The sequence below is a fragment of the Eublepharis macularius genome, chromosome 1, assembly GCF_028583425.1.
Source record: "Eublepharis macularius isolate TG4126 chromosome 1, MPM_Emac_v1.0, whole genome shotgun sequence".
NCBI classification, from domain to species: domain Eukaryota; kingdom Metazoa; phylum Chordata; class Lepidosauria; order Squamata; family Eublepharidae; genus Eublepharis; species Eublepharis macularius.
Window position 1 is genome coordinate 98,376,026 of NC_072790.1, and position 24,127 is coordinate 98,400,152.

General features: G+C 41.9%; 1 protein-coding gene across 1 annotated transcript in view; it reads left to right on the forward strand.

Moving 5' to 3' along the window:
- LOC129337015 (coiled-coil domain-containing protein 162-like) overlaps positions 1 to 24,127 on the forward strand; it is a 114,736-nt gene that overhangs the window by 3,965 nt on the left and 86,644 nt on the right. The window contains exons 3-11 of the mRNA XM_054990502.1: positions 1,143 to 1,270; positions 1,704 to 1,904; positions 3,156 to 3,277; positions 3,916 to 4,144; positions 6,328 to 6,530; positions 7,930 to 8,085; positions 20,723 to 20,813; positions 21,995 to 22,132; positions 22,700 to 22,851. Coding sequence (XP_054846477.1) covers positions 1,143 to 1,270; positions 1,704 to 1,904; positions 3,156 to 3,277; positions 3,916 to 4,144; positions 6,328 to 6,530; positions 7,930 to 8,085; positions 20,723 to 20,813; positions 21,995 to 22,132; positions 22,700 to 22,851 — 1,420 coding nt within the window. The remainder of the gene's footprint in view (positions 1 to 1,142; positions 1,271 to 1,703; positions 1,905 to 3,155; positions 3,278 to 3,915; positions 4,145 to 6,327; positions 6,531 to 7,929; positions 8,086 to 20,722; positions 20,814 to 21,994; positions 22,133 to 22,699; positions 22,852 to 24,127) is intronic.

Sequence of the window (24,127 nt, forward strand, 5' to 3'; positions counted from 1 at the left end):
ACTTTGAATTGAGCCCAGTAACTGATGGGAAACCAATGGAGTGACTGCAGAATGGGAGTGATATGCCTGCTGTATCTAGCGCCTGACATCAAATTACCTATGGCATTTTACACCAGCTGAAGTCTCCAAATCGACTATTTAGAGTGAATTACAGTAGTCTAGTCTCGCTGTTACTGTGGCATGAATCCAGATTGCCAGATCATCCATGTCGAGGTAGGGAACCCTTTTCCAGGCTGGCCTAAGTTGGGAGAAGGCCTTTTTTGCTGCTGCGTTTACTTGCTTCTCTAGAAGCACCGCTGGATGCAATATAACCCCCAGGGTTTTCAATAAGTCAGAGAGGGTCAACTGGACCCCATCAAAGGTTAGAACACAATGTCCTTCAAGATCTCTGCTTTTCAACCAGCATCACTTCCCATCTTTTCTGGGTTCAGTTTCCATTTGTTCACTTCAGCCAGTTGACAACAACTGTCAAGCCGTGACTCAGTATCTCTCCTGCATTACCCGGGGATTTGGATATAGAGCTAGGTATCATCTGCATATTGATGGCATCCAATTCCATAGCTATGAATGAGGTCTCCCAAAGGCTTTATATAGAGGTTGGATAAGATGGAGGATAAGATTGCGCCTTGTGGAACCTCACAAGACAATTCCTACACTGAGATAGCTACTCTCCAATAGCAATCCTTTGAGTCTGTTCCATGAGGAATAATTTAAACCAGACCAAGGCACATCCCCTGATACCTACTTCTGCCTCCAAACACCTCAACAGGATGGCATGGTTTACAGTATCGAAGGCTGCAGATTGATCCAGGAGGAGCAACAATGAAGCATAGTCTTTGTCTACTTTCAGAAGGAAGTCATCAGCTAGAGCCACTTGGGCCTGGAAATTAAGCTCTGAGCATGGAACTTGTGAAGCACATCTTTTGACAATATTAGTATGCACACTTGGGGGAGCTGTGATTATGATGTATATGTAGAATGCTGATTTATGATTAGTTGTATGAAACAAGGAAGTCTTTTGCCAAGAAATACAAATGTCGAGAAAAAAACAAGTTTGTTCATAATTTAAATAGACATGATCTACAAATTGATGTGATTGTTTCCATGGAGGTTATTGTGATATTGTTCTTTTTCTTTCCAAGACCACACAGCATGCAGTGAATCTACTAACAGTGCCTGTTCAGAGTGGGCATATGCATCTGTGGATCGTTCTGCAATATTGCTTGACCTTTGGACCTATGAAAAAGCTTTCTTAGAAAATAAATGGCAGGTAACACATACACAACCATAGTTTGATTTTAAAATGAGGACTCCAAGAATCCACAATACAGTCCACTTGATGCATTAATGTGTGTGTGTGTGTTAATGCACATGAAAAAGGTGCAATGGCTATTTCTTGTGGTGAGCCAATGTCAGATGTTCAGAAAAATGGTGGAAGGGAAAGGTTTAATCAAAACTTTCTCTCCCCGCTCCCTGCAAAATATTCCACACAAGATCACATCTTTTGTGACTTTTTAAAGTGTTTTTTTTTTCAAGTTGTTTTCTGGGGCTAGGTAGAAACATACACACAACTATGTGTTTAATTCTGCCTGTGAAATGCAAAGACGGTTGCGTTTATTTAAAAAGTACAGAGTAAAAAGATACTTTAAAAATGCATTTTTGTTTTGCGTATCTCTTCAGCTTTGTTTTGCGTATCTCTTCAGCTTCTGGATAGCTACTTTGAAGCGTATCATAATGCACTCGATTCAGAAGAAAGGTTTGCTTTGGCCCAAGTAATAACTGACATCATATACAAACGCCCTCGGTTTGATTTCCGCCTTGGATATTTTGCGAACATCTATAAAGATGAGTGCACTTGCTTAAGGCTTCACCTACAGCTGGTGAAGGATGTATTGAACAAACAGGTGAATATAATTTTTTACAGTATTCATATTTAATCCAAGACTGGAGGTAAGCTTTACAATTTGTTCTGAGGTCCAGAAATGATTCTGATATTAAAATTTTCCTTTGCATAAGTGATTCCCAGAGTTCATGCTACAGTTTTTAAAGCTTTCTTTCTATTAGCAATGTAAGCATTAAACAGGTATCAATATATTTAATTCTCAACATGACCAAATCTGTAAATACTTAACTCCAGAGATTAGAGCCATGTAGAAAAGAGATAGATCTTTCTATGAACATGAAAAGAGCCCTAGGTTTGCCGAAAAATCTGAAATCTAAAAAAACCCTTGTGTGTGGAAATAAAACCCCAAATTATAGAAGAAGCTCATCTAGCTTTAAGAAATACTCTCTTGATGGCCATTGTGGAGGTTGGTAAGCAACCACAACAGTATTACCAGTCTTCAAGCCTTAGTTTCTGTCAGTAAAAGGCAGGGGGAGGGTCAGGGCCTTTTCCGGGTCTGTTTTGACCTTTGAGGGAGGATTCAGTGAGGCCCAGCACACCAGCAACTACCAGGTGACTTGCTACCAGCCAACTTGCATGACTCACCCAGGGCTGGTTGTTTGCTACTGTTCAACAGCAGCCACCCCATGAAAGCCAGTATGGTGTGGTGATTATAGTTTTAGACTAGGATCTGGGAGACATGGGATTGGATCCCTACTCTGCCTTGGCTCACCCTACTCTGCTGGGTGAACTCGGGCCAGTCACATTCTCAGACTAACCTACCTTGAAGGATTGTTGTGAGGATAAATTGGAAGAGAGGAGAATGATGTAATCTGCTTTGGGTCTCCATGTTTGAGCAAGGTGGGATATCAGTGAGTAAATAAATAACAATTATAGCGGAAGATGGGGATGGCAGATAAAAATTAGGTTGGGGGAGAAGGAGATAAGGAAGCAGGAAAACTATGGAGGCTTTAGAAAAGGGAAAGAGGAATCAGTGGGAGAGGGTTAGAAGAGCTGCTCCCCACAGGTCTTTGCAAGTTTCCCATTTCTAATAATTCTTAATGTTTCTCCAAATGTTTAGAGGGAAAGAATACAGAAAAGTGTTTGTTCTAGTTAGGTACTATAACTCGATTTTAAACACTTGTGCTAACATACCTGCCTGCAGTATTCTTGTAACATCTCTGAACTACAATGTAATATTATATTTTTAAATTTCTTCCATAAATCCCTTCATTTCATCTTACAAGATATTTTTATTTGATTTGGCTTTCAGATAGATAACCAGCGTAAATATAACCATAAGATTTGGCGTGATGGTCCCAAAGGTGGCATCAGTGAATATGGTTTTCCTCCATATATAATTGCAAAACAATTAATTGCTGTGAATAACAGTCCGTGAGTAATGTCTGTCTGTCTGATGTGCTATGTGTGTTATAATGCAGTCTGCATTAAAATCTTGCAAACTCCCAAATAAGTTTTTCTAATCACTCTTTAATTAAAGCAACTCTAGATAATATAAATTGCTCAAAATGATCAACTAATGAGTGCATCCATCAACTTCAGCACTGCCATTTCTCATGTTTGAATTTTTAAGAACAATTCAACACCAGTAGCTGGAATGGTGTTACTTGTTTGCAAGTGTGTACTTACATATAATTATTTATGAATTAAAGTATAGGCATATGCATCTTGCTTTATAACTCTCCCTTACCCAATTAACATATTTGCATGAAAGGGGATGCGGATTTAAATTTTATAACAGATATACCAGATTGCAAGATGATCCAGTTAAAATTATCGTGATCATATCACTCCTCTTAAGATAAAGGACATCTTATAAATATAATGCTTTATTTTTCTCCTTTTCAGTTGCTTTATTTTTCTCCTTTTCAGTTCCTTTGTTCAGTTCCTTTATCCTGATCTTGACTAGGGAGATTATATGCCATCTGAAAAGATTTTTCTTCCATTATATTTAAAAGAAGTACCCTTTCTTCTGCACTGCCATAATTCTTCTTCTTCCTCTTTTTTTTAAGTTCAGCTTTGAAGAACATTTATTTGCTGGAGTTCCACCCCTCCCTTGGCCTGGTATCTTTAATCCCAAAAGCTTTGGATCATGTCCTCCAGGAATTCCAGCAAATCTGTAGGCCAAAAATTGCCAGTGATGTAATTAATTTGGAGAAATGTGTACTGCAACTTGCCCTGGATGCATGGATGACAATGGAAAGTCCAGAGTCTTTTTATGGCTTTCAGATTCAAAAAGATGTAAGTTTGCCCCATATCTCTTAAATCTTGAGCAATCTCATATTATATTTAAGCAATCTGATAATTTGCAGCCCAAAATACAGCAAGGCTCTACCTTGTACAGCCATTCCAGCTATTTCAATAAAGAATTCATAGTAGTGCTACATTGATCTGCCTTGAGTCTGAAGAGACAAGTTGAAATATAAATATTAGAAATAAACAAATGGGGACCTGCTTCCTGCTGTCCTTCCCATCCACCTTTGTACCCACTCCCGTCATCTTCATTCCTCTTCCTCCCCTGGAGCCTCTCCCCATGCTCCAGTTGCCTCATGCTGGCTGAGCTGGACCCAGCTGCATGGTGTGGAACCTGCAAAGACTTATAGGTGGTCCTTTGCTTTTCCCTGTACCCTTCAGTTGCCAGGTCCCCTTACCCTCCTGGTGAGAGGGGGGAGAACCTGGAATTTACCATGGGCAATCTTCTCATGTTGCATGCACTACAGGCAGGCACAATGATGTCACTTCTGGAAGAGATGTTATTATGCCTAGCAATGGGCATACTCCTGCACTTCACAGGGGTCAATTTGGGCCCCTGTGAAGCGCAGGAACATGCCCTCCACCAGGCACAATGATGAGGAAGTGACACCTGCCCGGGAGATTTTTTATCTCCCAGGCCTTTTACCCTCATTGGCCAGGTGAGTGGTAGCAGGAGGCAGAGGCTGGGAGTGAGGGATCCCCGACTGGCAGACTGGCAGCCCTACTATACCCCCTTCCCCACAATATTTCCTCTTTTGCTTCCCCTGGCAGCCTCCATTTGATCAATTTTCCCTACATCCTTCTTTCCTTCAAACCCACTAAACAACTTACCTTTTATCTGCCCCCACATCTATATTTCTTAACTTCATTTATATACTACCGTTCTCCCCAATGGGGACCTAAAGCAGTTTACATCAATCTCCTTGCCTTCATATCATCCTCACCACAGCCCTGAGAGGTAAGTTAGGCTGAGAGTTTGTGGCTGAATCAAAGTCACCCAGTGGGCTTTTATAGCAGAGTGGTCCCACATCCTACTCTGAACTCTAGCCACTACACTGTTTTTGGGGGGGGGGGGTTGCTGTTGAACAGTAGCAATCAGGCAGGCCTGGGTGAGTCATGCAAATCATCCAGGGGTTGCTTCTGGGCCTGGCCCCAATGAGTCCTCTCTCAAAGGCAAAAAGAAGTAACCCCTGCAAGCTGTTGCAGGTTCCCCAGCATGCAGCTGTGCCCTGCACTGGTTCCCCACCATGCAGCCAGCACTATGCAGTGGGGCCATGGGGAGAGGTTCTGGGGGAGGAGGGGGAAAGATGAGTTGAAGACAGGGGGGGAAGACAGAGGTGGGTGGGAAAGAGAGAAGGAAGTAGGGAAAGGGGCTTTGGGGGCAGGGAAGGGAAAGATGATATCGCAGGAGAGGGGGAAATGAGATGTTCTCTGTACGTTTTTGCAGGTCCCCCCTTGTTTTTTTAGTTTTCATATTTTTCTGCAAACTGGGGGCATTTTTCAGGTATGTAGGAAGATCTGTCTTGTCTGTTCATGGTTCCAGTCTCTGAATTTAAGTATCCACAGATCAGGGTAACTTGGTTATTAATATATAAGATAAATTGAAGTTGGACATGATCTAGGAGAGATCCTACTTGAAATGGCTAGTAGCAAATGAACAAACAGGGAGTTAGATCCAATGACTATCTTCTGATTAGGAAGTTCCTTTTCTTCTGACAGGGAAAGGCTTTCTCAGTTAGTGGACTGAGCGAATTCATGGCTGTTCCTTGCTTCTGATTCTCCTATTGCTGGCTGTACACAATCATATTACTTCTAATAAAGGACTGATCTTTCAATGAAATAGTGTATTAATCCTTCTGTTTCTTTGGTTGTTACAGCATCTAACAAGGTCTTCAGAATAAATTTGTATGTCTTGTTTTTAAGGAGAGCATTTTTGTTAAAATAAGCCAGACTTTCTATACTATGAGAGATAATACTATGAGCTTATTAAAACCTTGCCCAGCATTAGCCTAAAACTGTAATGGCATCAAGATATCTGATTTATCTTTACTTTCACCAAAATAGTTCACATTTTTCAACAATGTAGACAGGATTGTTAAAAAGTTACAATAACAAAAATGTTTTTAATATTTATTTTTCTTGATTGTTTAACTGCTATGCTTTCCTGGTAGGTATTCGTGGATGTTCTGGTTGAAGATCCCTCTCTTGTAAGAGAGATTGCTATGTCAGCGCTGAAATCCGTAACAGAGGAAGAACTGAAACGGGACAAAGGCAAACATGTGCATGTTGTTACTATTTTCTCAAGGCTGCTGGAACTTCTAACTCTTCGTCATCGATTGATAGAAGCAGCAGTAGAGACTGCACAGTTAGGCAGGTTAGTGGTGACCCCTAAGGATGTCAGTTATGGAAGTTCTGCTGAAATTTCTCAGAAGCAATATTGATAAGGATTTTTCAACTTCTCCCTTCATCTTTTGTTAATACTTACTTACTTACTTTAATCCACCTTTCTCACTGAGACCCAAGGCGGATTACACACTGCAAGGCAAAAAGATCCAACAGTTAGGGCAGTCAGTAAACAAATACTAAAGAGAATGGGGTCTTTTTAATAAAAATGTACATTCTGGTATTGACCAATTATACTACTAGGATTCTTGTTGACATTTATTTATCTCCTCAACTAGAATGCCCCCTATTCCATTTAGGCCCAGTATGAATTTTAAACTCCTCCTTCTGCTCTAGTGATTGTAATATAAATGTTCACTACTAGTAATACTTGTTTTGATTGCAAGTTGGGTACTACCCTCAAGCTCCTGTAAATAATAACATTAACAACGTTTTTCAAGCTGATGTTCAGAATGGTTGACATTCATCAGAGCAGGCAACAGAGGCCAGCAGCTGCTGCTGCATATACTCAGAATGTGATTATTTTAATCCTTTGTTAGGTCTTGATGAAAAAACGGTGCTTCCTTTCTGACGGGTGACATTTACTCAAGTTTTTGTAAAAGGTGCTGTAGTTTATAAAACAATGTCCTATCTAGATAGCCCTTACTGGGCCATTTCCATGTCATTTACACATAATTAAAGATAACATGTTTTTTGCTTCAACAGTGTTTCATCTTTGTGTTTGGATTATTGGTTTTTGCATTTGTGCAACCCATACCGTATTGTATTTGTTCATTAAAGTACTAGCTGGTGATCGTATTGACTTGTACTGGGTAATTCGCCTTTGGTCTCAGTGAGAAAAGTGGACAATGAATGAACGAAATATGCAGTTCTACAGTCTAATAACAACACTGATTTTGTTCACTGCTGAATAGACACTCATCTGTCCAGAAGCACACTTTTTATTGTTATTATTATTGATGATGATGATGTTTAGGCAATATTCTGCTACCTGCCAGTCCCTGCCCTACAATTCCAGGTTGGGAAATTTCTGGAGATTTGGGGGGTTGAATCTGGGGAGGGCAGGGTTTGGGAGGAGCTGGATCTTAACAGGATATAATGTCAGAATCTTCCCTTCAAAGCTCTCATTTCCTCCAGGGAACTGATCTGTGTGATGTGGAGATCAGTTGTAATTTTGGGAGATCTTCAAGTAATAGTATAAACATTAAATACATTTTAACAAGGTAGAAAGTGTCAGAAGAAGCAATACTAGCTGTGCTTTTCATGACACTGTCAATAAGTTAAAAAAATTGCAAAGTGAATCCTGGTTTTGTATGAAAAACATTATAATGGGTTTTGTAGTGTGTGTGTGTGTGTTTATTTTCTTGTAGAATATACAAAGAATTTGCAAGAGGAATGGGTTTTGATGAATTCCATTTGTACTTAAGGCCTGTGTTCTTTGAATTTGCAACCTACAAAGAGAAAGCAGATCAGCTCCCACCAATATTTATTACTTCTCTTCTTGAAGATGACAGCAGTGTGGATAGGTAAGCCAGGACTTTGTGGACATTTCAGTACATTTCTTTGTATGCAGATCAAGAATAAGCTTAATGTGTTAAGATCCAAAGGCATAGAACAGCAGGATTTGAGTCCAGTGGCACCTTGGAGATCGACAAGATTTTTAATGTATAAGCTTTTGAGAGTCAAAGTTCTCTTCTTCAGATACAGGGAGTATCTGAAGAAGGGAGCTTTGATTCTCAAATGCTTATATACTAAAAATCTTGTTTATCTCTGAAGTACCACTAGACTCAAATCCGACTGTTCTACTGCAAACCGCCTACCTAACTGAAACTAGACATAGAACAGTACTTCACTTTTGTTCTTCTGTGCAGACACACATTGGGACTGAGCATGCACAGTCCCACCACTTGGAAAAGTTTGTCATGTCTTTAAAGCTCCATTAGGGGTGCTTCTCCCTGAGCATGTAGGAGCCCATTTTCCTGCCTAAACAGTCATATGCTCTGAGGGAGAAGCAATTCTTCCCTCAGTTCTCTTTCAGCCACCATGAGGAGAAGAACGCTCTTTGATAGCTCTGTTCATTTCCCTTCTCATCAGATCATTTGTCACATCTTTCTCTTTCCTTCAGTGAGTTTTACTTCTTTGTCTAGCTCTGGTCACTCTTCTTCTGATCATGAGCTCCTCACTGAAGAATGTTTCACAAAGCATTATTCAAGAAATGCTCCAAGAGCAGAACAAAGATGACCCACACAGACAAACATGAGCTGTGTCTCCTCTGCCTGTGTGAAGGCCACAATGTCTAGGGCTGCAAATATTGCCAGCAATTCACCTCAAGACCGAGAAATGAGAGGGTCCTTAAACTCAAGGCAGAACTGTGGGAGAAAGTGCTTGGAAGCGCTGATTCCCCAGCTCTAAAACCATCAGTCACGATGGAGCATTTATCCAGGGCTGGATCAGTACCTCCTTGAGGTTGACATTGAGGTCAGATCCAAGATCCCTGAGACCTCTGTTGGATCTGAGAACCACCTTGGAACCACTGTCAAAGAAAGAGGAAAAAGTCAAAGCATCAGGCATCTGAACACCCGAAGGCTACCCGCTCTTGCAGCTGGTCCCCAATGACGGGAGCCCAAAGGTGAGGATAACTTCTTAGTCACTCCAAGAACCCCTTCACCTCACCTACACTCTTCCAATCATTTTCCCTTTGACAGAGTTGGATCCAACCCTGCCTCTGAGTTGTCAGATACTGAGAACTGAACTGAGTACTGAATCTGAATATGGTTGTTACCATCTGACACCTCCGAGGTTGCAATTATCACCTAATGAGAGCCCTTGTCTAGAACCAAGGATTTCCTTCATCTTGGAACCAAGAACTACACAACAACATTCATTAGACCTGACAAGGTCACCATCTGTGGTAATGTTGGATCTGAAATGCTATCATCATACCTATATAGAGTCAGATGCCACGTGATGCCACTTGGATCCATGGCAAGAAGTTCACACCACTGTGCATATTACACAGTGCCAGCACCCTGCCATTGCCAATGGCCATAGAGTCCTGAGAAACATGTCTGATCCAATACCTGCCACCTTTACCAACCGAACCAGAATATCTCAGCCTCATCACTCTCAATTTGAATATCACTCCATAATGAACTCCAAAGAAGACTAACCTTTGGTACAGTGTGAGGTCAGCTCCAAGACAGCCTCAGATCCATCCCCTGATGATACAGTGGGGTGCCATCAAGATACTGACATTCCACCAGTAGTTGCATTCCCTATACTTAAAGGATTGGGAGACATGGTCAAGGACGTATGAGAGCAACCTGCAGCTTCGCCCGCCACACCCAGAAAGACTAAATCTCTTTACAAGATAAATTAAGAAACATGGCCCGCTCTAGCAACACACACCCCTCCTTCTTCACTGGTGACTGAAGAAGTCCAGTCCAGATTCCAACCCAGGACTCATTTAGCATCTGCTGACAAAGAGGGGAGGAAGACTGATTCTCTGGGCAAAAGACAGTATTCCGTCTTGGCCCTCAAACTCAGAATAAGCTATTAGCAGACCTTTATGTGTATATGCCAACTATACCTATGGGAGAAATTCTGCCTACACTGATTCCTTGCCAGAAGATAAAAAGGCATTCGTCAACCTCTTGCAGTATGAGGCTGTATGTTTGTCAAAACAACAAATGAATACAAGGAGTCATGCTGTTGACGTGTCTGTGAGAGGCACCCTTCTTATTAGACATCACTCCAGGCTGTTCTCCACAGCACTTCCTCCTGGAACCGATATAAAAATGAAAAAACTCCTCTTTGAAGGTATCTCACTGTTCTCTGAGAAAACTAACAACATGCTGTCTCAGAAAAAGAAGAATTGACAAACTGCAAAAGCCACCTCTGCTGATTACCAGACCTACAAGTCATGCTGTTTTCTAGCAGCACTACGAATACTCCAGGCCACAAAGATATTATCAGCTTCAGAATCATACACATCAACGCCCTTACAGTGCACCCCCTCCAGGGCAACCTAAAAGGAAAATCCCATCTATACCAAAGTCATTTCATCTTCCATAACAACACAAGGTTCAGTATGGCCCTACCAAACAATTCTGACTAGAATTTAAGGTCTCCTCTAATCCAGTCAGCTACATGGAGAGAGTGTCACTTTTTGCTCCCATTTTGGGAGACTATAACACTTGACTCTTGGGTCACAGCCATAGTGAAATTTGGCTGGAGTTCAAAGAATTACCTTTTTATCAGATACCTGACACTGCAGTTAACAATACCCTGCCTCAATTAGCAGCTGAGATTCAGTTCCTTCTAGCTAAGGGAGCAATTCAAAGAATCCCAGATGGAAAAAAACCGGGGTTTTTTTCCAGGCTGTTTTTGGAAGCTAATGTTTTGTGCAGAGTAATAGATTCCTACTATGACTGAGCACTGCAAGATGCGTATGACCAACCTGTTTTTCAGGAATGGGGCTTCCCAGATATGGATCTATTCACAACAGCAGACAATACAAAAGTGAGGATTTTTTGCTCCAAGGCAGGGAGCAATCCACACTCCATAGGGGATGCCTTCCAACATACCTGGACTTGTTCCTTATTTTATGCATTCTCACACATTGCATTCTTATCTAAAGTGATCTGCCAGATTGAGAGGGACAACACAAACTGTATCCTAATAGCACCATTCTGGGTAAGGCAGATTTTATTCCCAAAACTTCTCAGGCTGTCCAAACAGAACTACATCATAGGTCCCATATCTACTTCACAAGGGTGTGGTACTTCACCACAATCCCCGAATAGTACACCTCATGGTATGGTGCATTCACCTTCAGCCTTAGCTTTTTCTATACAAATGTAGAATGTATTGATAAATGCAAGAAGGCCCTCTGCTCAGAGATCTTATGTATCAAAGTGGACATGCTTTACAAAATGGCTAACTCACAAGGGTTTCAAGTCACTCACTGGCTCTCTGCCACTTGTTTTTTAATATCTTTGAAATCCAAGCAGATAGCCAGGCGACATATTCCATTAAAGTACACTTGGTAGCTATCTCTGCCTTACACAAGCAGATGGAAGTTCATCAGTGTTCTCTCATTGCTCTTCCTGTCGCTTCATCAAAGGGACGTATGCTATTGTATCTCCTTGTTGCTCCTATAACTCCACAATGGTCTCTATTGCTGATGCTGTCCTGCCTCATGTTAGCACCTTTTGAACCTATGCCTACCTGTTCCCTAGATGTCCTTTCGCTCAAAATGAGCTTCCTCATTGCTATCACTTTAACTACCGTTGGAAATTGCAATGTCTGGTGTACTACAGCAGCAAGAAGGAAAGAAGAGCCTTCTACACAGGGGGCAACAAAGGGCAGCCCCGGTACCAAGTTATAGCAAAACAACAAACTGGGACTCCGCAGTTAAGAGCCAAAATGTAATCTAATTTTCTGTATTATAAAGTGCAAGGTGCTATAAATATAGACATAAATACAGAACACGTTATACAAAATCGTCTAGAAGTGCAACAATACAGAGTCCAAACATTTACAAATGTATCACAATACTTTTGCTGTCCGGAATAATCAAAAAATTTTTAAAGTGCCAGTTGCCAATATTTTCCATAGAGCCGGTAGGTAGGGAGTTGTGCACAGTGCTATTTATTCACAGTCCATAAAGTTGGATGTAGTTAGACGAACGCCGACGGGGGTTTACAGGCAAATATCATTAACCCATGTCCGTGAATTACGACTCTGTGGAGTGGTAGGAGAGTATGCCTTTGTGCTTGTAACATACTTATGATCAGTCCGAATTGCTTCACGCCCAGGAGGAAGTGAGTCGTGTTACTCACGAAACGGGTTAATGATATTTGCCTGCAAACCCCCGTCGGCGTTCGTCTAACTACATCCAACTTTATGGACTGTGAATAAATAGCACTGTGCACAACTCCCTACCTACCGGCTCTATGGAAAATATTGGCAACTGGCACTTTAAAATTTTTTTGATTATTCCGGACAGCAAAAGTATTGTGATACATTTGTAAATGTTTGGACTCTGTATTGTTGCACTTCTAGACGATTTTGTATAACGTGTTCTGTATTTATGTCTATATTTATAGCACCTTGCACTTTATAATACAGAAAATTAGATTACATTTTGGCTCTTAACACTGCGGAGTCCCGGTTTGTTGTTTTGCTTCTACACAGGGGGCAGCAAGGATCACTTAGTTAAGACAGTGAGAGCAGAATCTCTCTTGTTTCCTGGGGTTATTTCCTTGTTTTGTCTTCTGTTGGGCTAAACAAAGCAATATCCTGCTTCTGCTCTCTTCTGCTCTCTCTCTTCTCCAAGATGTAGTCAGATTGTGAGGACCTATCTTTATCTCTCTTCTTTACTATCAAGTATGTATTTCCTAAATAAACTTTTCGCCTATTTAATCAGCACAGCATAACTTCTCTGCTTTATTTGCACTCTGCTAACAGGGTTTCAGACCCAGAGCACATGCTTGCTGTAATTAGAGAGGTAATTGACTCTGCTGGAGCTCAGATAGCCACAGGCAAAAGTGTAGCATGGCAGAGAACAAAGGAAAGATGGCTGACCCCTGGGGAAGCACAGCAGGGGTTCTAAGTCAAAAGACTCACTGATGAAAATTATCAACTTTTGTCCTGATCAAAGCTTGGCTTGTGGAGCTGGAAATACGAGATGTGGTGGAAAATCCTAAACCGACAGGGGACGCTCAGAAAGAATCATCCTGTACCAAGTCAAGCAACAAGGCGAGAAGTATTATTATTAATGCTTTAAGTGATAGACAGCTGTTAAGAGTCATTAATATGCAAACAGCTAGAGAGATGTGGCAAGAGCTTGCTAAAATGCATGTGAAAGGATTGCTCAAAACAAAAGTGCTGCTTATGAAGCAATTATATAGAATTCAGATGCGGTCTGGTCAGGATTTAAGAGAGCATATTCATAATTTGATAGAATTATCTCAGTAAATGAGAGCTCTTGGAAAGGAATTACAAGATGAAGACCTAGCAGTATTGTTGCTAACTAGCCTTCCTGAATCCTATGCAAATGATGTACATGCTATAGAAATGCAGGAAAATCTAAGCCTTACTTATGTACTTGCAAAATTGGAAGAGGAACGAATTCATAAACAATTTAATAAGGATCAATCTAATGAACATGTCCTGAAAGTTAGCTCAAGAAATGATTTCTCCTGTAGCTTCTGTGGGAAAAGAGGACACGCTAAGAGAAATTGCAGGCTGTTTGAATCACAAAGGACTAACTACTCACAGTCACAAGGAAGAGAGACAAAGGAATTCAGGAATGCAGACAGAGCCAACAGCTCAATGCTAATAGCCGATCTAATGACAGAAGATCAAACAAGAGGTGTTTAACTGTTGCCTTAAGAGATGAAAGCGCATTCCAATGGTGTTTAGATTCAAGAGCGATGTCTCATTTATGCAAAGATAAAGAATTATTTGATGAATTGAATTCACATCATGAAAAGCTCTTTATAGCCAACAGTCAGATAATGGTGGCTGAAGGAAAAGGCAATGTGACTGTGTACTGTGTGCTACCCAGTGGCTAAGTTAGAGAACTTCAGATTGTTAACTGCCTTTATGTCCCTAATTTGGAAACCAATCTGTTGTCTATCCCAGCAATTGCTCACAAGGGGATAGATACTGTGTTCAGAGGAGAGTAATGCTTTATTAGTGATGAAAGTGAGTTGATTGCACAAGATACATTAAAAGGTGGACTGTATATGCTTGATTGCTCTGAAAAGGAGGTGAACCTGGTTCAAGGATGCATTCATAAGAACTGCTCTCGACTTTTACATAGACGCCTTGGGCATGCAAATATGGATTATATATACCAACTTGAAAGGCAAAATCTGACTAATCATTTGCCAATGAGAAAATGTCCTGATACAGACAGATGTGTTTGCTGTATTCAAGCCAAAGGCACCAGACCTCCTTTTACCAAGCAGAGTGAGAAGAAAACCACAAGACCACTAGAACTGATTCACAGTGATGTCTGTAGACCAATGGGAACAGCAACACCCAGTGGAAGCAAGTACATTCTGACCTTTACTGATGATTTTTCAAGATTTACTGTGACTTATCTGCTCAGAGAGAAGAGCCAAGTGCTGGAGAAATTGCTGTACCTAGCAATGGTGCAGAACAGATTCCAGAGAAAATCAATGGCTATCCGTGCAGACAATGGAGGTGAATACATGGGGAAGGAGATGACAAGCTTCCTAGCAGCTGAAGGAATAGAGCATCATCTGACTGTGCCCTACACACCCGAGCTCAATGGGATAGCAGAGAGAAAGAATCACTGTCTCGCAGAAATGTGCAGATGTATGCTCCAAGAAGCAGAGGTACCTGAAAAATACTGGGGAGAAGCTGTCAATACTGCTACCTATCTGCGGAACATACTGCCTACAAAGGATGCAAGCAGCACACCATTTGAACTGTGGTACAACCACAAGCCCAATGTAAGGCATCTAAGAGCGTTTGGATCCAAAGCCTACACTTATATCCCAAAAGAGAAAAGGTCCAAGATGGATCTCAGAACAGAAGAAGGCATATTTGTTGGATATGCACTGGGATGTAAAGGATACTGAATCCTCAACCCAGAGACAGACATGGTGAAGATTCACAACATGGTGCACTTTGATGAAAGAGAGGAATCTACACCAAGAGAAGCTAATGAAGCACAGCAGCCAGAAATGGTGCTACTGTGTGACCTGACTGAGACACAAGAGACACCTGCAGAACCCACAGAAAGAGAAGGGGAAGCAGAACCAAGTGTCAGACGTTCAGCCAGAACAAACAAAGGAGTTCCACCATGGAAATTTTCCTACCTGGCAAAAACAGAAGCTGTACCAGAACCTTCTAGCTGGGAAGACATAAAAGGAATGCCAGCAAGAGAAGCAGAGAAATGGAAAAAATGAAAAAGAATGGAAAAAATGAAAAAGAAATGGAAGAAATGAAAAAGAAGAAATTGACTCCCTGATCCAGAACAAGACATGGATTCTCACAGAACTACCACCTGGAAAAAGGACGGTGGGATGCAAATGGATCCTCAAAATTAAACTTGATGCAGATGGAGACATACAGAAGTACAAAGCAAAGGGATACTTCCAGAAGTATGGAGAAGACTATGATGAAACCTTTGCACCAGTAGTGAAACACACTTCAGTAAGAACACTCCTGAACATAGCAGCCGCAAGGAAGATGCACGTGGAGCATTTGGATGTGAAGACTGCTTTTCTACATGGAGAGCTGAAAGAAAATGTGTACATGACACAGCCTCCTGGATTTGAACAGTCCAAAGACAGAGGACTTGTATGCAAACTGCAGAAGAGCATTTATGGACTGAAACAGGCTGCAAGGGCCTGGAACCATAAACTGAACCAAATGCTCGTCAAGGAAGGATTCAAGCAAGGCGGGGCAGAATGCTGCCTGCACTCAAGAAACAAAGACAACAAATGGACTTTTATTCTGATTTATGTTGATGATCTTCTTTGTTATGAAAATCAACAAGATCATGATGAAATAATTCAGTATCTGAATTATTCAGCATCTTGGTTCAGAATCTGAACCAAGAAGTTGAGGTGAAACATCTTGGAAATGTGAGCTTTTACCTTGGCATTGAGATAGAGCGACAGGAAGATGGAAGCTATCTTCTCAATCAAAAGCAAAAGCTCATGGATTTCCTAGACTACACGAATATGAAAGATGGAAGACCAACATACACTCCAATGGAAACAGATTTCCTGAAACTAGATGGAAACAGTGAACCTCTGAGAAACGTCAAAATGTACAGAGAAGCAATTGGAAAACTGTTGTACATAAGTACAGTGACCAGACCTGACATAGCAGCAGCAGTTGGAATTCTACGCCGGAAAAATGCATCACCAAGTGTGAATGACTGGAATGCAGTCAAAGGACTGGCAAGATACCTAGGATGCACTGCACAACTGAAGCGCAAGTTGCCAGCAAGCGACAATCCCAGACTAGTGGGATTCATGGATGCTGACTGGGCAGAAGATACTACAGACAGAAAGTCTACCAGTGGACGAGTGTTCTTCTACGGTGGAGGAGCAATCAGTTGGACAAGCAGAAAACAAGACCTTGTAGCGGCATCAATTTCAGAAGCTGAATACATATCAGCAGCGGAAGCATGGCAAGAACTCAAGAAGACTCTACAACTGTTACAAGACTTTGGGATAGATGAACCCAAACCCATACAGCTATTTGAAGATAATCAATCATACATAAAACTTGCAAAGACAGAAATAATTGGATCAAGAACCAAGCATATCGACATAAAGAGTCACATCATGAGAAACATGCAAGAAGAAGGGCTTGCTGAGCTACAGTACTGTCCTACAGAAGAAATGGTTGCAGACGTTCTCACCAAGCCACTTGCCAAAGAGAAGTTTCAAAGTCTACGTGAAAGGCTGAACTTTGTGGACTTTGTACACTAGACATGGAGAAAAGGTGTTGGAAATTGCAATGTCTGGTGTACTGCAGCAGCAAGAAGGGAAGAAGAGCCTTCTACACAGAGGGCAGCAAGGATCACTTAGTTAGGACAGTGAGAGCAGCATCTCTCTTGTTTCCTGGGGGTCATTTCCTTGTCTTGTCTCCTATTGGGCTAAACAGGGCAATATCCTGCTTCTTCTCTCTTCTGATCTCTCTCTTCTCCAAGATGTAGTCAGATAGTGAGGACCTATCTCTGTCTCTCTTCTTTACTATCAAGTATGTATTTCCTAAATAAACGTTTAGCCTCTTTAATCAGCACCGCATAATTTTGCTGCTTTTTTTGCACTCTCCTAACAACTAGAAGGATCAGTGAATTAGCTGCCCTTAGAGATGATGCTCCCTACATCAAATTCCATGAGGAAAAGGTCATCCTTAGACCCATCCTGGAATTTCTACCTAAAGTAGCTTCTCAGTTTCACCTGACACAAGATATTGTGTTACCAGTTTCCCCCCAAAAACCACAGTCAAAAGCAGAACATTGCACACACTAAATGTAAAAAGAGCATTATTTTTGCGTAGCACATGCTCATTTTGTACCGATCTGCCTATGCCTTGAGGGTCCAAATAAGGGTAAATTAGCCATGCTCAAAGTGTAGCCAGATAGATTGTGTCAGCTATTCCATTGGAATATCAGCAAGCTGCTGCCTCTTGTCATTTATACCCAAAAGCACATTCAACAAGGCTTCAAGCTTCCTCTCCAGCCTTTCTCCAAGGAGTTCCTCTTCTGGACATTTGCAAGGCAGCCAGTTGATCCTCTACAAACCCTTTTGTCAAACATTATGCTGTAGAACTGATTCTAGATGGGAGGCCATGGTCAGAAAGGCACTCCTGCATTCCCTGTTTAAACAGAATACATTTTCACGATTATTCTATACAGCAGTTTTACACTATTAATGTTCTTAAGCACAATTTTTAAAGTTTTGACACAGTTTTTGATTGCACTTTATATTAGCTATTGTTAATAAAGTTCTATATATTTTTTCTGGAGCAATTCATTCCACCTCCTTTTATGTGTAGGTTGGTAATTTCCCAGTGTAGGACTGCGCAGAAGAATGAAGGTGAAAACAGGGTTGCACTTACCTGTAACCTTTATTCATCGAGTTGGTCTGTGCAGACACACATTTCCTCCCCCCTGTCCCACTGTGAACTCTCTAGTGTGCAATATTTAGCATGAGCTCTCAGCATTTCAGGAGAACTGAGGGAAAGGGTTGCTCCTCCATCAAAGCATGTGACTGTTTAGGTGGGAAGCAGAGATGCCACACTGCTGTTAGTGATCTGCGAGCAAGAGCAGACATGGCCTATGCCATGCAGAGCGAATGCCATTTCTGAGCAGTGCACTAACCAGCAGTGTATCTAATGTAGTTGTGCTGCGTTCTGTGCCCGTAATGCCCCCTCATTCATTGTTCAAGGATGATAACTCTGCAGTTCTATCCATATGCATGTTGCATGGCTACTTCAGGTCCCAGACACAGATCCTTTTATGGACTCTGCTTAGGATAGAAGAATTCTATTTTAAAAGATTAATTTAACTGAACATGTGGATTTTGCATTTGTTCAGAACTCATTTACTGTATGAAATTGGAATGATCTGATCTCTTTACTCAATCACAAATGTTAGTAGAATGTATACTTTGACCATAACAGTTTAAAAACACAGTTTAAGGCTGCCAACAAAACATCAAACCAAAATTAATTAAAAGCAGCCTTAAATAAAAACAGCTTCAGCTGCCTTCTGAAGATAAGCAGTGAGGGGGCCAGGTGCACCTCCCGGGGATGCTCTTCCGTAATTGTGGGATTTTAAATGGATGCAAAGATGCATACAAATTATCTGAAGTGTCCTGCATTGTAAGGGGCAGCCTGTGATAAATAGTCTGTCAATGGGAACGGATGCCACCTGAGGTTTTAACATTATTTACACAAAGTACCTTCCAGTATACTTTGAAATATTAACTTGTTAGCGCTGAGATATTAGGTGTAGAAATTTTCAGAAAATGTTTCAATTTATTGTTTAAACAATTCTCCAGATTTTAAAATTACCTAACAAACTAAACCGGGGTGGAGGGGAAGAAAAATGCTTCCCTTATTCTAATCTATAACCACTATCCCTAAGATTTTGATTTCCTGCCTAGAGAAATATATTACATATGTTACAAATATTAGTAATGTATTTTGTTAATACTTAAGTCCATACACTATTCTTGGCTAATTCCTACCCCAGGATTTTTCCAGGTTCCCATCCCAACTGTCAAAAACTATCTGTATGTGTCCAAATGACCATTGAAATTTTAAGTTTCCAACCAATCATGCTTGTTAGAGATGGGCACAAAACGGAACACAAACAAAAAGAACCACAAACTGGCCTGGTTCGTGGTTCTCAAACCAGCAGTTCGTGGAAACTCCTTTCCACGAACTTCCGAACTGGTATGCTGGTTTGTTTCATTTGTTTTAAAAAGCAATGCCCCTTTCTGTGCCACTGCAAAGCGGCACGGAAAGGGGCATTTAAACCCGCGGACGAGTTGCTTGTCGGGGAGATCCCCGACAAGCAGCTGATCATTTAAACAGCGGGGCTTGGCTGCCCAGCCAGGAATTCCCGGCCAGCCAGCCAAGCCCCACCTGCAGTTTAAATGGTCATTTCCCAGCCACTCTGAGTGGTGGGGAAATGACCATTTGAACTGCAGGTGGGGCTTGGCTGGCCGGCTGGAAGTTCCTGGATGGACAGCCATGCCTCGCTGTTTAAATGGCCATTTCCCCACTGCTCAGAGTGGCAGGGAAATGGCCATTTAAACTGCAGGGCTTGGCTGTCTGGCCAGGAGTTCCCGGGTGGACAGCCAAGCCCCACCCACAGTTTAAATGGCCATTTCCCCACCGCTCCAAGCGACAGGGAAATGGCCATTTAAAGAGCAGGTGACGCTTGGCTGGCTGGCTGGGAGTTCCCGGCCGGCCAGCCAAACCTCACCCGCTCTTTAAATGGCCATTTCCCCATTGCTTGGAAATCAGCGGATCTCCCCACCAAGCAGCTGATCCATGGGTTTAAATGCCCCTTTCCATGCCACTGCTAAGCATTTAAACCCCACGAACTATGAACCACGGTCCAGTTTGCAAACTTGCTCCAGTTCGGGGAAGTTCTTGTTCATAGTTCATGGTTTGTGCCCACCCCTAATGCTTGTAGTTTGTATCACAAACAAGCCAATTAATAGCCAGTCTTCTTCAAGTTTCATATCTTCTTCAGCAAATAGGAAAGGACTTTTTCTAAACTCTTTTCTTTTCTCTGAGCTGCCTTCTTCAATGTAATTATTTTTCTTTTTTGCCACTATCTTTCATTTGGTATTTGAAGGAATCCCCCTTTGCTGTTACACAGCCTACCTGTACTCATATTTTCAAAATACCGCTTTAATGTGGTTCTGTATGAGGCACTGTATGAAATGTTGGCTATCGCCTGCTAATACAACTGGAATTGTGTATACTGTGTGACCTTAAATGTGAATAATGAAATTGAAATTTTTTGCAATCTAATTTGTGACGATTGTGAGCAGGAAGAAAATACTGTTTCCTTTTTCATTTAAATTTCTAGGTTGTGTTCTCTAGGTTTTGGATTGTTTAGGAAATATTTCTCTCTTGCAGGTATATTCCATCGAGTTTAGTGCTAAGCATACAAGATATTGACAATCAAATAGGAAAATTTAGCTTTCACAGAAGAGAGAGCATTCTTCAGGTGACAGTGTTTCTGTGTTAATTATTCTCAACACTTTACAATGTATATATTTTATTTCTTCCCATGGAGTCTGTTGTATGCTGCACTGTAGTTTGGTATATCTTTTATAACTGCTGCTTGATCATTTCAGTTAACTATTGAAAGCAAGGCTGATAGAAGGTAGTAAACTGCAATATGGAACAGCTGCCTTATTCAGCAGTGCATAATAAGAACCCTGCTGGTCCATCTAGTCTAGTAATGTGTTGTTGGCCCTGTGGGGTCAACAAACTGGGTGCAGAGGCCAAGGCCTTTCCCTGATGTTGCCTCTTAGCCCTGGTAGCCAAAGGCTTACTGGCTCTGAATATGGCAGTTCCCTTTAGTCACTGTGGGTAGTAGCCATTGATGGACCTGTCCTTCATTAATCTGTCCAGTCTCCTTTTAAAACCATCTATAGTCATGACCATCACTACATCTACAGGCAGTGAATTCCACAATTTAATTACTCATCGAGTAAAGAAATATTTCCTTTTGTGTGTCCTGAATCTATTAGCCATCAACTTCATTGTGTGCCCCAAGTGCTACTATTATGGGAAAGGGAGAAAGTTATTGCTAGCTACTCTTTCTAGTCTATGCATAATTTTAAAAAACTTTATCATCACCTCAGTCATCTTTTTTCTGAACTGAAAATTCCCGCACTCTTCTTCATAGGAAAAGAAGGGATCATTTTTCAAAGCCATGGTATAGAACTAAACAGTTTTTCTGAATCCTGAAGTGCAAATTCACAAACTACAATCCAGCCCAAACTGAAGACATTTCTCTTTCATGGGTAAATTTAGTATTTAACTTGATTGTGATTTTTGCCCTCAGTTTGAAAGTGTAAGAAGAGTTGAGCAAACACTGTTCCTTTCTTAGGATTCCTTTCTCCCAAGCTTTTTTCCCAATGCAAAAACAGTATGTGGGGGAAGAGTTTACCCCTTTCTGCTGCCACATATGCACACAATACCTCCACGTGGAGCAGCAGAAATGGGGAAGTGTCTCCCCTCCACACTTTTTTTGCACAAAGAAAAAAGCTCGGGAGAAAGGCAGGAGATCTCCCTCCCCCAGCAGCAGCTTTCCAAGCCCATTCACACTCTTATATTTTTATAGAAACAAATCCCCAGAGTTGATGTGTCTATTTATCTTTCTTTATCTTTACTTTTCAGCTCTTATTGCACTCTGGAATCGAAAACTTGCAGATTTCTCTTGCCTGCCAAGTCACTCAGAAAAATACACTCCTTGTTGGTGTTCAGCAGGCTGCATTATGCCACATGATACATCCCACACAAACTGTAGACATGAAGGTAAGTGTGTTTGCAAAATATGCCTCCCTCCTGCAAAAGCCCCTGAAAAGTAGGTCCTGAGAGTTGGAGGACTCTCAAATAGGTTGGAATGTGTCTAGGGTAGCTAGAGAGGGATGGGCAGAAATCCCCTGTCTCTCTCTCTGATTCTGACACATTGATGGGCACAGCAACAATATGGCTGTCACAAAACGGGTGCTGCAGGAGACAGAGCCAACCACAAAATGGCTGCTACAGCTTACCATTGGTCACACAGTGAAATTCCTTGTGCTGTGGAAGCAGTTTCTGCTAAAGCAATGTTTTTAAAATTGTGCACAGCCAATTAATACTCCAATGGCCAATCAGAAGCCACGCTTTGCAAAAAGCCCCACCTGGTCCCACCCACGTTCTAAAAACACTTGGTGGGCACCAGAAAAGGTGTCAGTGGACACAATTGTTGGGCACCATGTTGGGGACCTCTGCCCTATGGGGTCATCATAAGTTGGCTGTAACTTGATGGCATCTTACACACACATTATACAACGGGGAAGGATGATCTGTGTAAAAATAGGATATATGTCAATATTTCAGGAAGGAAGCCTGAGCCTGAGGAGTCAGAGCAGCTCAGCAAGTGAAAGAAGTTCTACTATTGGGAATGAAACAGAGAACCAATTGCCGGCAACAGCACCACTGATCTCTTATTCCCATCTGCGTTTTGCAACCGGACACTGGAGTTTGAAGAGGTAACTTGGGACTTCCGGTTTGGGATTTATGGAGGTCTAACGCAGCTCCATTTGTGGAGCTGACCGGACTGCCGTTTTAAGCGGCCGGCGGGGTGAAAATAGCCCGCGGCCGACTGCTCTCAGGCGGAGAGCAGGCAAAGAACGCTCGAGACCCTAGGGCGTGTTGATCTCGGACGAGGGGGGGCTCTACACAACGGGTCCCCTCCCGATCCTTGAGGTCCCACCCTGAGACGGGTCGGCTACAATCTCTGCGGCAGTTTTGGGGCCAACTCGGCTGGCATAAGACCTACATACCCAAGCTTCGATTGGGGGAAGAAGTGGAAAGGAGAATCTGAAATCGAAACAGCGATTACAACCCGAGAAAAGTGAAGGGAAGGTAAAGATCACTATCTTCCGATACGGGACAGATTGATAAAAACAGAGAGGAAAAAAAGTAGACTTTTAAACTGCAACAGACTAGTGAAAAGGAGGGAAAGCTTCGGCAGGAGTTGTATTAGAAAAGAGACTAAGTTTAAAGAAGTTATTAAAGAAATCGGACTATTGTTTTGAATACCTGTGGCTTTGGAGCTGTGAGAAAAAGACACCATCGCGAGATCTGCTGTGGGAAGACGGGAGACAGGAAGTGCGTAACGGCAATAGAGCGTCTGGAGAGAAGCGGCCCTGGCTGGAGGGCAGGAAGAAGGGAATCGCCATCTTTGAGAGGGGAAGGGCCGCGGCCTCAGCGGAAAAGGAAGTAGGCCATATTGGATTATAAAATCATAGAGAGACCATAGAGAAAAGACGCCCGACATTTTGGACCCTTTAAAATTAATTAATGCAAGAAGACCGGGACATTTGAAATAAAAAAGGTACTAAATTTAACGCCACGGAGTTAAGGAAGAGAGCGGACTCGTGGGAGCGAGCTAAAGCAAGCCCCACGATGTCGAAGAAAGAGTGGCAATCGGCAATAGAAAACCTGGATAAAAAACTTTTGGAGGTGATTAAAGAATTTAAAGACATGAAATTGGAGCTGATTAAAGAGGTTAAACAGACAGTAAAATCGGAGCTGTCAGAAGTAAAATTGGAGCTGTCAGAAGTGAAGAAAGGTATGGAAACAATACAAAGTGAATTACAAGGGACGCAGCAGAGAGTTAAAACAGTAGAAGGAGCGATGGAGAATCTAGCAGATACGCAACAAACAGAGATGAGGCTGATGAGGGGAAGGATGGCGGTTGCGGAAAGCAGACATATGGAGAAGCAGCTCAGATTTCGCGGCCTGCCGGAAGTGGAAGGAAAG